The following is a 14,324-nucleotide window of genomic DNA, read 5'->3' on the forward strand; positions in this document are numbered from 1 at the left end:
CTCCAGAACCACTCGGTGTTACTTTGTATCTTACCCGGATCATTCGAAGGGATATCGATTCTACAATCCCAATGAAGGCACAAGAATTGTGGAATCACAGACAGCCAAGTTTCTGGAGTTTAATGTGGTCGAAAAAAGTAGCTGCTCACAGACTATTGAGGATAATAGTACGGTGGGTAATGTTGTACCTTTATCTCCTCCCATATAGATAATTGTGGAGACTCCCACACCACAGACTGAACCTGTTGAGGCTCAGGATCCTGTTGTCGAGACAGCTCCTAATGAAGTTCCTCAAGGCTCTTAGGTGCAGAATGAGGCTGTTACTACTCCAGTAAGGAGATCCATTAGGGAGAGACAATCAGCTATACCACCGAACTATTTAGTCTATATAGGAGAGCAAGACTACGATATCGGTTCTGTGGCGGATCCAGTGACTTATGCGGAAGCTGTTTCTTGTCCTTAGTCGAAACTGTGGTTGGATGCAATGAGAGATGAAATGCAGTCTATGAAGCATAATGGAGTTTGGGAACTTGTTAAATTACCTGAAGGTCATAGACCCATTGACTGCAAATGGGTGTATAAGACTAAAAGGGACTCTAAAGGAAAGATTGAGAAGTTTAAAGCCAGACTGGTAGCCAAGGGTTTCACTCAGAGAGAAGGAGTAGACTATGAAGCAATTTTTTCTCCAGTCTCTTCTAAAGATTCTTTCATAGTGATCATGGCATTGGTAGCTCATTTCAATATGGAGTTACGCCAGATGGATGTTAAAACTGCATTTCTCAATGGAGACCTTAATGAAGAAGTCTATATGATGCAATCCGAAGGCTTTGCGGCAGATGATTCAGGTACGCTTGTATGTAGACTAAAAAAGTCTATTTATGGTCTCAAGCAAGCTTCTAGACAATGGTACTTGAAGTTTCATAGTGTTGTCGCTTCATTTGGTTTTGTTGAGAACAAAGTAGATCGGTGTATATACTGCAAGGTCAGTGGGAGGAAATTCATTTTGCTTATACTTTATGTGGATGATATTCTGCTTGCGAGCAGTGACCTTGGTTTACTGCATGAGACAAAGCGGATGTTGTCAAAGAACTTTGATATGAAGGACCTTGGTGAGGCGTCTTTTGTCCATGGCATTGAGATTCATAGGAATCGTTATCGCCGACTATTGGGTTTATCTCAGAGGGCATATGTTGATCATATCTTAGAAAGATTCAACATGCAGCAATGCAAGCCAGGAATTGCTCTTGTCACTAAGGGTGATAAGTTGAGTCTGTCACAATGTCCTCATTCAGATTTTGAGAAAGCCCAAATGAAGAATGTATCTTATGCTAGTGCACTTGGGAGTATTATGTATGCTCAAGTATGTACTAGACCAGATATTGCTTTTGTAACAGGACTTCTAGGCAGATATCAGTCAAATCCAGGACACGATCATTGGGTTGCTGCCAAGAAGGTTTTGAGGTACTTAAAGAGGACAAAAGACTATATGCTGATTTACAAACATGTTCAGGACCTACAGCTAGTTGGGTATTCGGATTCAGACTTTACTGGCTGTCAGGATGAAAAGAAGTAGACAACGGGTTACATCTTTAAGTTGGCAGGAGGTGCAGTATCATGGAAAAGTGAGAAACAGAAATCAATGACATCCTCTACCATGCAAGCGGAGTTTGTAGCATGCTTTTCGACCGCTACTCAGGCAATTTGGCTCCGGAACCTCATTAAGGAGTTGACCGTATTTGATTTTGTGGATAGGCCCATATAGTTGTATTGTGACAATAACTCTGCAGTGTTGTTTGTTAACAACAACAGAGGTCTCAAGGGGTCTAAGCATATGGAGGTCAAGTACCTGACTATAAAAGAAAAAGTTCAGACTGGTGACATTGCAGTAGAGCACATTTCAACAAATGATATGATTGCAGATCCGCTAACTAAAGGCCTCCGCCCTTGTGTATTTGATCGACATGTCATGAACATGGGCTTAGGAGTATCATGGGATACTGTTAATTAGTGGGTGCTGTTTAGTTTTATGTTGTTCTTATGAAGTTTGTATCTGATTTCGTTACATTTTGTAATATTTGAAAATGTATCAACTCTTTTGCATTCAGTGAGGTATTTGTGAATGTAGATTTATCAAGTTGAGTACACATATTTGATGAAAATCTCGAGGCATTGTGTAAACCTTGAGTACAAGCTATGGGGCATTCTTGGTATTAGCCTTAACGATATGTCTTGTTACACATAAAGTACAGTTAACTATCAAGGTAAGACATATGCAGATTCGTTGGAACCATGAAGAATATTCTCTTGTGACACACTAGATTTTGTGACACTTAAGGAGAGAGAATTTGGACTAACAAAATGGACAACACATGAAGTATCTCTCATTATGAGGTATTGTCCATTTGACACACTACCATATTGAATCCATATCAGTAAAGTTGAAAGCACTCATGACCATGGAAGGCTCTGCGTGAGTACATGCAGTTACCGCCATGATTCAATGTTCGAGACTTTATGGGATCGGATTGACTATTAAGAATAATCTCTAGACCAATATAAGGATGCGCACACAGTTCTGTTTCAATTAATATCGCCCAAGTGGGAGAATGTAAGAATTTCCTAATGTGGGCTTCATTAATTGAGATTAACTGAATTAGTTTGGTCTAATAAAGATAAGATATATGGGTTCTTAATAAGTCTAATATGGGGCTGGCTGGTGTGGGCCGAGTACGGCCCTACCCGTAGTGAGAGGGCCCGTGGTCGAAAACTTTATAAATAGCGCTCAAGTCCCTCCCCTAACCGGATGATGCACAATCTGACTCACATACGGATCTAGAGAGAACTTTCTTCTCGTGAGTGGCAATCTCATTAGGCCAGTGTTCTAACGAAGGGTATAGGGGAGAAGCACTTGAGTTCGTGTTCGGAAACCGTCGCAAATTCCGCGTCAAGTTCGATGGATTCCAAACCAGGTACGCGAATCGATAATTTCTCCATTAACGAGTTTCGGTTTCTGATTATGGTGATCCTGGGCGTGCCATTTTCGTGGCCAACATGAACTCCCACATAATTAGGTGAGTTATTCTTCTGTAACCTTCACAGCACTAATGGGTGTCTTAGATGGTTATTTGCTAACATTACCAATAATGTATAAATGTGTAAATATGTCACACATCTAACTTTACATTGGAGCAGTGTATGAATGGTGGCAAGAGTATGGAGCAGTACCTCGAGCGATTCCCGTGCCAGACGAGAAAGAATGCCAAAGAGTAGAAAGTCATTTGATATTATCAAACAAAATTTACATTATCAAATTATTGTTCCAAGAAAACCAACTCCCTAATGGGACGAAAGCAACATATTTTGGACATGGTGCAAGAGTACAAGAACAACGAAAGCCCACCAAAAGATTGTAGAATCTACTGTCAAACAACATGCTCCCTGAGCAGGGCAAAAAAGAAGAAGAAGAAAAAAACACCCTATAATTTTCAAGGCCAATGATCACAAAAAGTCTGATGGAATTCACTGAGCCTGCTCTGGATCAGCGGCCTTTTCTTCGGGGGCTGTCACCAAATCCCCTCTCCTGCTGCCCCTTTCCCTCTTGCTGTTATCTGCAAACTTCAAGCTCGCCAGATGGAAACCTTTCTCTTGCTCTCGGTCGGTCCATTCGGACAGGTAGTAATCCTCTTCGGTGGTGCCCTTGGCCGACGACGGGCCACAGAACATGCCGCCCCACTGCGGGAAGTAGATGAGGGTGATGGGGAGGGTGCAGCATATGATCATTATGCCCATGAGGGTGATGCCCGTTTGGCTGGAGTATCTGGATCCTTTGAAGAATATCAGCTGGGTCAGGACAGCTCCCACATTGCCACCACCGCCGGTCATACCAGAGATCACCCCCAATGACCTGAAAAATATGCCAAGTGTGCTTCCAGTGTCATATGTACTCAAATTGCTATATGATATTGCCATATACGTACTGTCACGTTGGAGGTTCTGAGCTTATTCCTATGTTCTGTTGATGTTGCAGAAATCATATAAAAAAGGGAATAGATGATTTCCTTCCCACGTTAATCACGGTCAACGGTATCTTCGAGGTTGAGACATAACTACATCACCATGGCGTGGCACGCAGGAGAAGCAATTTTTGTTTATTTCGGTAAACGTCTTTTTTTAATTATGACGCTGTTCTTGTATGCCCAAAACAATAGGAAAAGAAAGTTCATTTTACGGTGAAAATGGAAGGGAAGAAGAAGGTGAAAAAACTGAGACTTTGCATTATAAACTTTCTTGAGAGAAAAATCGGTGTCTGACCTCCGAGAGACGAAAGGAACCACGCCGAACGTGAGCCCGCACGCGGCCTGGACGAACACGGAGAACACGATCATCACAGCCACCGATGCACCGAGCGAACCGACCCGTCCGAGCACCACGCACAGCACACCCCCCGTTGTCTGCACCGCCCACAGCGCCCACAGCCTCCCTCTCATCCCGAACCTGCTCGCCACCGCATCGGACAGCCACCCCCCTGCCGGCCTCGAAAACAGGTTCGCCAACCCGAAGGTCGCCGCCACCATCCCTGCCGTGTGCAGATTCAGATTGAACCGGTCGTAGAAGTACTGCGCGATGATGTTGTCGATCGTTAGCTCGACCCCGAAGCAGTACCCGTAGGTCAGTGCCAGGATCCACCCCCGGTAGTTGGTCATGCCTTTATAGAGCACCCCCGAGAACTCATCCTTCGGCTTCTTGCCGGAGCTCTCAAGCTTCCGGAAGTCGCCATCTGGCATGTCCTGCCCAAAGAACATTATCATGAAGGCCGTCAGCGTCTGGAAAAGTGCTGGGACGAAGAAGGCAATCCGCCATGCCGTGAACTTAGCCGCCCCGGCATCGCGGATGACACCAAATACAAGCGGCATGATCAGCTGGGTCGCACCGCCGCCGAGGTTCCCCCACCCAGCTGCCACGCCGTTGGCGGACCCAACTACTGGCGGTGAGAACATGGAGCTCATCCAGAACTGGGTGGACACGAAAGTCGCGAGGGAGAACCCAGTGAAAAACCGGACGAGGAGAAAGGAGGTGGCAGAATTGGCGATGGAGAAGCAGTAGACCGCCGGGGCGGTGAGGAGGATGAGTGAAGCTGAGGCGAGGCGGGGCCCGAAGAGATCACAAGCGGTGCCCATGGCGACCCTGGCGAAGACGGCCCCGGAGACCGAGGCGATCCCCGCGTTGCCGATCTCAGTGGCAGTAAGGTTGAGGTCATCCCGGATGACCGGAAGGAGCGGCGGGGCAGCAAAGGAGGAGACGAAGCAGGCGAAGAAGGAGACCCAGGAGAGGTGGAAGGCCCGCATGTGGGGATTCGCAAGCGAGAAGAGGCGGAACACGGTCGCCTTGTGCTCCGAGTCCACCGGGAGCGCGAACTTGGCCCGCGCCGGGGACTCCGCTCCCGCCACCTCCATAGTTGACCCTCAAAGATTTCTTCTAAATTGCGATCGGCGAAATGATGCCGCGCTTCTGCTCTTTTCTCTCTACGAGGAAAATGGAACTTATATATAACGCCGAATGCTAATATTCTATGAACTTAAATTGTACAAAAACAAATGTAGATTACGAATTCTTGACTAAGAATATACTGTTAATATAACATAGTCACTGACTGGCCAAGACGAGGTACGAAGCAACACAGTATTTTGTCCTTTGGGATCGTGCGAAAATCCAAACACATGTTGTCCAAAGGCATGGAGGCTTTGAGACTTGGAGGATTGACAGCGAGAATGGCTCTTTGGGAGTCTAAAAAGGTCAGGTTTTTTCGCCGAGTCTCAGTTATTTGGGATGAAGAATTGAGGTTTGGAAGCAAGCAAGGGTTGAATTTTCCCTGGGGGAGAGAAGAAAACGGGGCTTGATGAGCAGACGAGTTGCAGGACTTACTGACTATGTCTTTACCCCATAAAGAACATAGGCATTGACTTTGCAACGAAGGGAATTTACAATGAAGGGAATTCACAGTAAATTCGCATCACAGTTATTGTAGATTGACAATAATTAGTATCCGAGTGTCAATCTTAGTTGTTGGCTTAAAAGCAGTTCATTCAAACATTACCGATGAAGTTTTTGTCAAATATAAATGCTTACACACCTACATATCATGTATTAACTAGTAGCCAGCATCATTTTAGTCTCTTTTGGAATAGAAATGTGGAAATTGTTTACTTAAAGTCTCATTAATGAATAGTATGAGGATTAACATACATGGACTAAATTTCAATGCACCAAAAAGTACAATGACCAAAAGTGTAAAATCTTATTTGAAGGCTTGCACATGTAGGCGTCACATGTCGGTACCGGTGTTGGCTCGGTAATTTCCAGCAAATTTAGAACTGACATTCGATGGAAGAGCTTAAGTGGTTATCTGTAAAATGGTATGAAGACTAGAATTGCGACACAACAAAGTATAGGGACCAAAAACAAACTCTCCCAAAAAGCTACAAGGACCCATAATATAACTTTTCCCAAATATAAATAATCAAGTTTTTTTCCGAAAAATAAGTAAAGTTGATGGTCATATAAATCGATGCAAGACATATAATAAACTACCGGAATAAATCACCAGGGGCGTGCTTATGTGGCCACCATTTTCGCATGAAAAAATGGGAGGTGAGGAGTTCGAAACCCTCCTCCTCTGGATAGCGGGGTTTATGAGTATACGGGGTTTCTCCGGGTGGGCTCACTAGGGGCTCGCCAAGCTCCTCGAGAAGCTTCAAAGTGTAGAAATATACCTGGCAGGCCAAAAAAAAAAATACAGAATAGTTGTACAGACACATAAGAATTTGAACTAGACGAGATGTGAAATTAATTAAAGGGTGGTTGAACAAGATTCTTGGCTGCGATTGAGTGATTTGGAGTGGACTCCGGAATATTCAAAAATGTATTAATTAATGATGAAATAAAATTCAAAGGAATATTCATTGCCAAGTGTTGCAAGGGTTGACTAGCAGCTCCTAACGTGCATTAGCTGTCTCCCGATCTGTACTTTAACGCAATTAAACATCTAGTGGCGGGTGGGGTTTGGTGCTTGGGTGAAATTAACAGGGTCGAAGAGTGTCTCCAAAATACTCGTTAAAGTTTATAAATTGTGTTTTGGAAAGATAAATATTTCTACTTAAAATAGGTGAACTTTTTTGAAATGTAGTATTTGCTCGATTTTCGGAATATGCCCATGTAACGTGGTCATTGTTTTGCGGTCTTGGCCTGTGCTCTTGGGACAATCGTCGACAAAACTCTTGTTATTATCGGTCTTTTCGAGTGTTTTAGCAGCATTTTCATAAGTTTTCAGAATACTGATGAACGCATTTTTTTGTTGATTTTCCATGAACCTAATTATTGAAATTAGGGGCCAAAAATTCTAAATTGGTACACCTATGATAAATTTATCCCCAACTAATACTTGATTATCAAAAACCTCAAACTGATACATTTGTATCAAATTTACCCTCCGTTAATTTCCGTTAAAATGGAATAATACCATGAAAACTACAAACGGAGGGTAAAACCCCAAATCGGTACACCCGTCAACTGCCATATGTTCTCCAACTTAGCAATTTGACGGTAAAATTTAACAGAAACTAACGGAGAGTAAATTTATCTTAGGTGTACCAGTTTGAGGTTTTTCGTGATATTAACCAAAAAAAAAAGAAATTAGGAGCCCACAATTTTGGAAGGGCAATTGAGTATGATTGTAGATGTCGACGTGGGAGAAGTTATAGAAAAAATTCTTGGATCGATTAGCACACGGAAACAGTTGGATGAGGTGCGTTTTAAGGGCATAAGTGCTATAGCTCCATCAAGATGAGACCATATTATGTCACTATATCCTTTTCAAAGTGCATTTATTTCACTGAAAATTGCATTATAAAAGAAAATATTTTCTATAAAAATCATTTTTAAGGAAAATAATTAATTTTTATTTGTTTGGTAATTTAGAAAAAGTGATTTCCTTATTATTAGAAGAGAAAGTCGTTTTTCGCCAATCTAAACTCATTGTTTTTAGTTAATGGAGAGCGTCTTCTGTAAATCGATTAGTTTTCCATTATCCAAACATCAGAAAGTCGGAAAATAAATTTCCGAAGATAATCTTCATTCTAACAAACGGACCCTTAGTTCAAACCAAACTCCGATAATGACCATTAACAACTCAAGCTGAAACCATGCATCCACAAGTCAAACATCCAAACATTTGACAAATTGATTGTGGCAATTTACTTTTCCATGATTCGCTTCCAAAACGATTTCACACATTTACACTCGTTGCGATGTTTAATTCTCGAGGATCGATCCATCGTCATTACACATCACGTAAAAACTTTTCGACTAGCGGTTAAAATTATAGTCATTTGTGATCGGACGGCTACCAATTCTCCGAGGAGAGGCTTTTCGAGAAACTCTGCAAATGCCATGCGGAGGGAAATATTTGCATGGACCCTCGCTTATTTAGCCCAAGCCATTCGAAAGTTTACAATCCAGTAGTAAGGCATGGGCTAGTCCAGATTCAAAAGAGCATCGTCCAAATTACACTTTTATTTCTATCCCAATTCTCATGGTGCTACCATCATCGTCAACTCCCGTCCTCATGTCGTCGCCCCAGGCAAAGCCGGATTTGGGCTCGGCGGCCTCTCGGATTTAGGCTCCCCCTCGACTTCACCCTGTTGATCCTCGACTGCACGAACTTCTTGTGAAACGTGTCAAGATCTTCATCCTCAATGGGATCTCTCCCATTGAGGTTAAAGTCGCGATACTCGAACTCCACGCAGACGCAGAGGCTGTGGATGTCATTCAAGAGGAAAAGCCAAAAACAAAAGGATCGTGAAGTGTCTCGTGTTGCCGGTGCTTGCTTGAGTGCTAAGTTATGTTATTATCCCTCTTCGCTATGGCAACCTATTGGCAACCTGTATGAGTTAGGAAGGGGCTCTTTGATTCAATTAGCCACCTATACTTATGATTTGTACTAATTTTTGCATTCATACCTATGCCACTGTCTTCTCGTGTCACTATACTTGAGATTAGAGCAACTACCCGGTCCTCTTTATCAATTACACGTGACCGTACTCTCGTCACCGTTACGATGTTACCATACTTGCACGGAAAGGACAGCACAACCTACGCATATGAATCCGTTTAGTAACCAATAAATCAATTTAATAGGGTTTTGTAATTATTTTCGTCGCTAGAAAGAACGAACAAGAACTTGAGCTTTGTATTGTTAGTAGGTTGTGGTGTAACGAAACGATGCGATTGATAAGTACTCCTCCCTCTCTGGTACATTGAGATCCTTCCCTAAAACAATGGCCAACCTTAGAAATTCCAAGGTACTCAATGAAAGCCACTGTTACGAAAAGGGGTTGAAATGGCCAACAACAAAACAAACTAAAAACAGCCAATTTCCCCAACCGCCTTCGCGGGCTTTCCGCTCCTGTATAAAACCCAACATCCCCACATGAAAGGCTTCCCTGTTCCAGGCCCTGAAGGAAGAAGAAAAGGGGTCATCAAGAAATTCAATCAAACATGGTTTCCGCCCGCACCTCCGCTCTCATGGTCCTGATCGCTGCTGCGACCGCCACCCTCTTGCTCGCCCACCACGCCGATGCAGGCCGAGTCTTGAGCACAGTCGATCTCTGCCAACAAACCGACTACCCAGCCCTTTGCAGGTAAAAAGCCAGGCAATGTAGGAGATTGACGTGGTTCTGATGAGCGAGATGCATCGAGTCATGATTGCAAAGAGGCCAAGTTAAAGAGTAGATAGAATCAATCACCCCTAGATCTTTTTACCGTAGTCACAAATTGACATGAAGTATACAACCATGATGAAAGCAAGAGGAATAACATCTTATTTCAATCTTGTATGAACCGCAGGACGATGGTGAAGAGCAAGGTGAATGCGGAGAAGGCAACGCAGAGTGCAATCAACAACCTCATCCTCCAGACGAGGGATGCCAAGACATCGGCCTCCAACGTCAAGGCAGACAAGTCGCTAATGGACGTGTGCAACGAGATGTACGAAGACGCCTTGTCGAACCTCATGACCAGCCTCCAGAACCTCAAGTCCCATGACAAGCCCAGCCTTCAGAGCAACCTCTCCGCCGTCATCTCTGACCTAGAGACTTGCAAGGACACGTTCGCCGAGTCCAATGCCAAATTACCCTTCGAGAAGATCATCACCCTCCTGGAGCAGATGGCCAGCAACTCCTTGGCCTTGGCCGCTGAGGTCCACTAAATTATATGATCATAACATGAAGAGGAATGAAGGATTGTCATTGCGAATTTACTTAGTGTTTTAGAATTGTGTTGTGGGGATTAAGTGAGGGAGAGGGAAGCCATGTTTTGCGATGTGAATTGAGAAGAGTTTCTGATGGAGTTTCATGCACTCCCTAGTTTTAAAAACTCGTGCATGTTTGATATTCGATTCCAATAAAAGTAATGATCAAGAGTATTGATTTAACTTCACTTTTCTGGTGCTGGAGTAAGCTCTTTCTTTCTACTTTGAATGCCTGGGCCTGGAGATATGTGGAAGAGGAGGATTAGATAGAAGCAGATGATTCATCATCATCGCCGGCAATGATCAACCTAGACATAACAAAGCAACAGGATTTGGAAAAGGGTCACCTGAATGGCATAAAGGATGAACCCAATATCCTAGCTACAGTTGCACAAGCTTTTGAGATAGGATACGCAGAGAAATTCTTTCTTTGTTTTGGTCATTACAGAGAAGTTCTTTGGTTGACAATGATTTTCCGGGCTACTTTACCGTTTCGTGTACTGTTTACCAAATGGGTTTTCCAGAAACTGTGTAATAGGGACAGTCAGGAAATCAAAAACCAAAACGCAGTATACTCCTGGAGGACCTTCAGGAGGTAACATCATGTGAGTGCTTTTGATGTTTCTCCATATTTCTAGTGTTGCAGCAAAGGAACTCAAGAGATCAGTGGGGGGATCCCGATTTGGTCCCGGGTGTCTTTCGCTATTGAATGAATCTTTAAGGATGGGTTCTATGGTTGGTTTCCAATCTTTAATCAGCACAAGCATCGCCTCTCTCACCTTTGGTAACTCTGTATGCTGATTCTAAACAAAAACCACCATTACTAGACTAGTTCCAACACCCCATCGTCGCATCGCGTCACCACCGCGGTCAAGGACATTGTGGAAGGATACACCGAACGTTCGAAAGATCCCGACAACTATTTCGAGCTGATGCAGTTGCAGACTTTCTTGACCAGCTCATAATCAAGCCAGGGTCCATAAAAAGTTGGGCAGGAAGGCCAAATCTAGTCCATTTATGGGGTCTAGAACTCTATCTTAGTATCCCCTCTAAAAACACGTTCGGTACTCTTCTGATAGATATCATCGCCAGTTTTAAGAGCTTTTTTTCTAATGCTAGAATAGTTCCTCTTGTGACTCATCACCTTAGTAAGATTTCTTCTGGGATAATATTTACACTCGATCATTGGCGCCCATCGATATTATTTGTGCCAACTCATCACCTTAGTAAGATTTTTGAAGAAGTCGGAAATCGGGCCCAGTCGTGTACTATGCAGGATCCAGGTGCATGTCCGATTTCAAGAAACTTTGTGCAGAGTGGACCCCACTTGACATTTATATCTTAAATAAAATAATGAAATCGAGTTTGCTTGGATCTGCACGCATGCCAATCGCTAAGTGAATTTGCGTAAACCTCGTGTGGCACTCAAGAGTACCAAATATTTTCTCCCTAGCTGCCTACCAAGAGAAACTATACAAGCAATCTTGGAGAATTATGATGACATCGGTATTTCAGATACTTCAGACTTTGTTCCTTTCGACATGGAAATTACTTCCAACAAATATCTATTTTTATAAGGAAGTTGTTCGTTTTCTTTTCCCCGAAATTATAGTTGTCCATCTTAATTGTAAAATGGAGATGGCTTGTGTTAACAAAAAGTTATACAACTTTTGTTGGAAAAATGCAATATTCTATTGATTATCTTATTGGTTGGTTGTTTATGAGAGAAAGGAATGAAAAGATTATGCACGACTTACATGTCTTTTTTATGTACTTAGAGCTAGAGACAAAATAGACTAAATGTGTGGTCCTAGTACTTTTGCTGAAAAATCGGGGACGGACCATCTATTTTTTTTTTGTTCCAAAAACGTTCTTCTACCATTTTAAATATTCTAAATATTCTATGTTTAATCCTTTCGTTACAACTTTTCTTATGCCTAATCGAGTGACGGATTGATGACATGGACATCAGAGTACATGCGCCGTGCTATGATTTTCTCGTAAATTTTATGTGACACCACAAAGGTGCCAAAACTATAATCCTAAAGCACTCACGTCTCCCAAGACCGCCTCCCCAATGTCGACCCGCGGCTTGTTGCCGGCACGCGTGAATCTAGAGGCCATAGTTGCGAGCTCGAGTGCCCTTGGGTGCCGCGAGCTCCAAAGAGAGAGAGAGTGAGAAGTCGATAATCTTTCTTTTCAAATGTCTAAATTAGCAAAAAGAAAGAAAAATAAAATTAAGATTAAATTGCAAAAAGAAAGAAAAATGAAATTGCAAGGATCTCAAATGTCGGATTATAATTTTTGCTCGATTTTTTTTTCTGGGGTGGAGCAATTCGGTTGACCTGATTTTTTATATGAGATTTATTTGATTTAGAATTAACACCAATTTTTCATGGGGGAAATTATTTGATATGCAAATTAGGAATAACGACATAGATGGTCATCGAATTTTGGCTTAATGTGCAATATGGTCCATTAACTTTTAATTTGTTCAATGTGATCACTGAATTTTTAGTACATGCTCAACGTAGGCCCTGAACTATATGAAAATGTTTGATATTTTCCTTCAATTAATTTAAGTTCAGGAGCGATATTGAATATTTTTATATAATATATGCGTCAAAAGTCCAAGGGCCGCATTGAAATTGCACATTTGGCTATAGTTAAAAGATTATGTTGAACAAATTAAAAACTGAAAAATTATATTGCACATTATACTAAAATTCAGTAATTATTTGTTTAACCTGCGGAGAAGTGGGGCCCAAAAGGCGATGAGGTTGGCTTTGCCAGGAAAGATAAGTGCCCGCTCCCAAAAACGAGCACGTGTATTGCCACGTGGGTGGGCGGGCGGGCGCCTTTTCCAAAAATCATTTTCCCACCTTCTGTTTTTTTATTTCCGGAATTTTCTGTCCATATTATAAACTTTGTATTCTAGCTCGTGAATCCGGGCGAAAGTTCTTAAGATTATATTCGACACCTTTCGTTGTCTTTACACTTTCGGTTCCGTCTGTCTTTTCTTCACATGGATATCGTTGTTTATTACATAAAAAAAGAGTGAAAATGAACCGACAGAAGAGACTTTGGAGGCCGACCTCCTTCGAGAATTAGTGGAAATGGAGTAATTTATCCTTTTCTTCAAATTTATGCAAAGAAAATATTAAAAAAAAAGAGGGTTCCTCGTGAAGTGGGAGAGGATAACATGAAGGACCCATTCCTTCTTGGATCCATCAGAGCTATGAGAGGATCATTCTGGCTCAAGTTACGAGGTGATAAGAAGTTAAAAGAAAGTGATGGCTTCGAAAAAAAAGTAAATGATTCGAAAAATATTTTTTAAAAAAAATTATTTATATTACTAACAAAAGTAAATGAAAATTTTATTTAGATATAAATTGTTGTCTATAATGAAAAAGTTTTCATCGATTAATTACTTCGAACTAAAATTTTAAACTCAAAATGCCAAATGTTTGTCATAACATTCCTAAACAACCCTTTAGACTAAAAAATTTCTTAACTAGATCTGGTCCGCCAGACCCGGTCCATCGCCATGATTGATCATGTCCATCTCACGCGAGTTGAAGCTCATGCGATCAAAGGCTAGAATTAACTCGGTGTAATGAATTCGGATCTAGAAAATTATTTCCCATAAAAAAACTTATCAATTTGTCCAGCATTTATATATATATGACCCGAACTATACCTACTATCATCTTGCACTCCACATCCACACTCGACAAAAAACCAATCACTATTCACACCTTTTCTTGTACATATCCGCACAGTTTGTTTTCACTTTTTTAAAGCTGAAAGAAACCTAACTGAGTTTCTCGTCAAAGTTCAAATTACCGTTTCAATTTCTTATAGAAATTATGATGATGATCTATGTTCAGATTCATATGCCAACATCTATATGTTTTATAATTAAAAATTGAACTACACAACGCAATTTACAGCGTGACAAGCGAAGGGCATTTCCAACAATAATCCGTCTGAAACACCGACAAGGGAAAAAAAATTATAA

At 41.8% G+C, this 14,324-nt stretch overlaps 2 protein-coding genes across 2 annotated transcripts; one reads left to right on the forward strand and one right to left on the reverse strand.

Annotated features, from left to right (window-relative positions):
• Nucleotides 1-3,257: 3,257 nt before the first annotated feature.
• LOC115689928 (high affinity nitrate transporter 2.5) lies at nt 3,258-5,609 on the reverse strand. The gene is made up of 2 exons (XM_030616116.2): nt 4,312-5,609; nt 3,258-3,904 (listed from the first exon to the last, which is right to left on the reverse strand). Exons 1-2 carry the CDS (start codon nt 5,451-5,453, stop codon nt 3,520-3,522), a joined length of 1,527 nt encoding a protein of 508 aa, XP_030471976.1. The 5' UTR covers nt 5,454-5,609; the 3' UTR covers nt 3,258-3,519.
• A 3,855-nt stretch (nt 5,610-9,464) lies between these two features.
• LOC115689976 (probable pectinesterase/pectinesterase inhibitor 13) lies at nt 9,465-10,491 on the forward strand. Its single transcript, XM_030616191.2, has 2 exons — nt 9,465-9,695; nt 9,901-10,491. The coding sequence occupies exons 1-2, from the start codon at nt 9,553-9,555 to the stop codon at nt 10,259-10,261; spliced, it is 504 nt and encodes a 167-aa protein (XP_030472051.1). The 5' UTR covers nt 9,465-9,552; the 3' UTR covers nt 10,262-10,491.
• Nucleotides 10,492-14,324: the final 3,833 nt, after the last annotated feature.

This window comes from Syzygium oleosum, unplaced genomic scaffold, assembly GCF_021117445.2.
Source record: "Syzygium oleosum isolate NSW1041296 unplaced genomic scaffold, Sole_v2.1 Sole_v2.01, whole genome shotgun sequence".
Taxonomy (NCBI): domain Eukaryota; kingdom Viridiplantae; phylum Streptophyta; class Magnoliopsida; order Myrtales; family Myrtaceae; genus Syzygium; species Syzygium oleosum.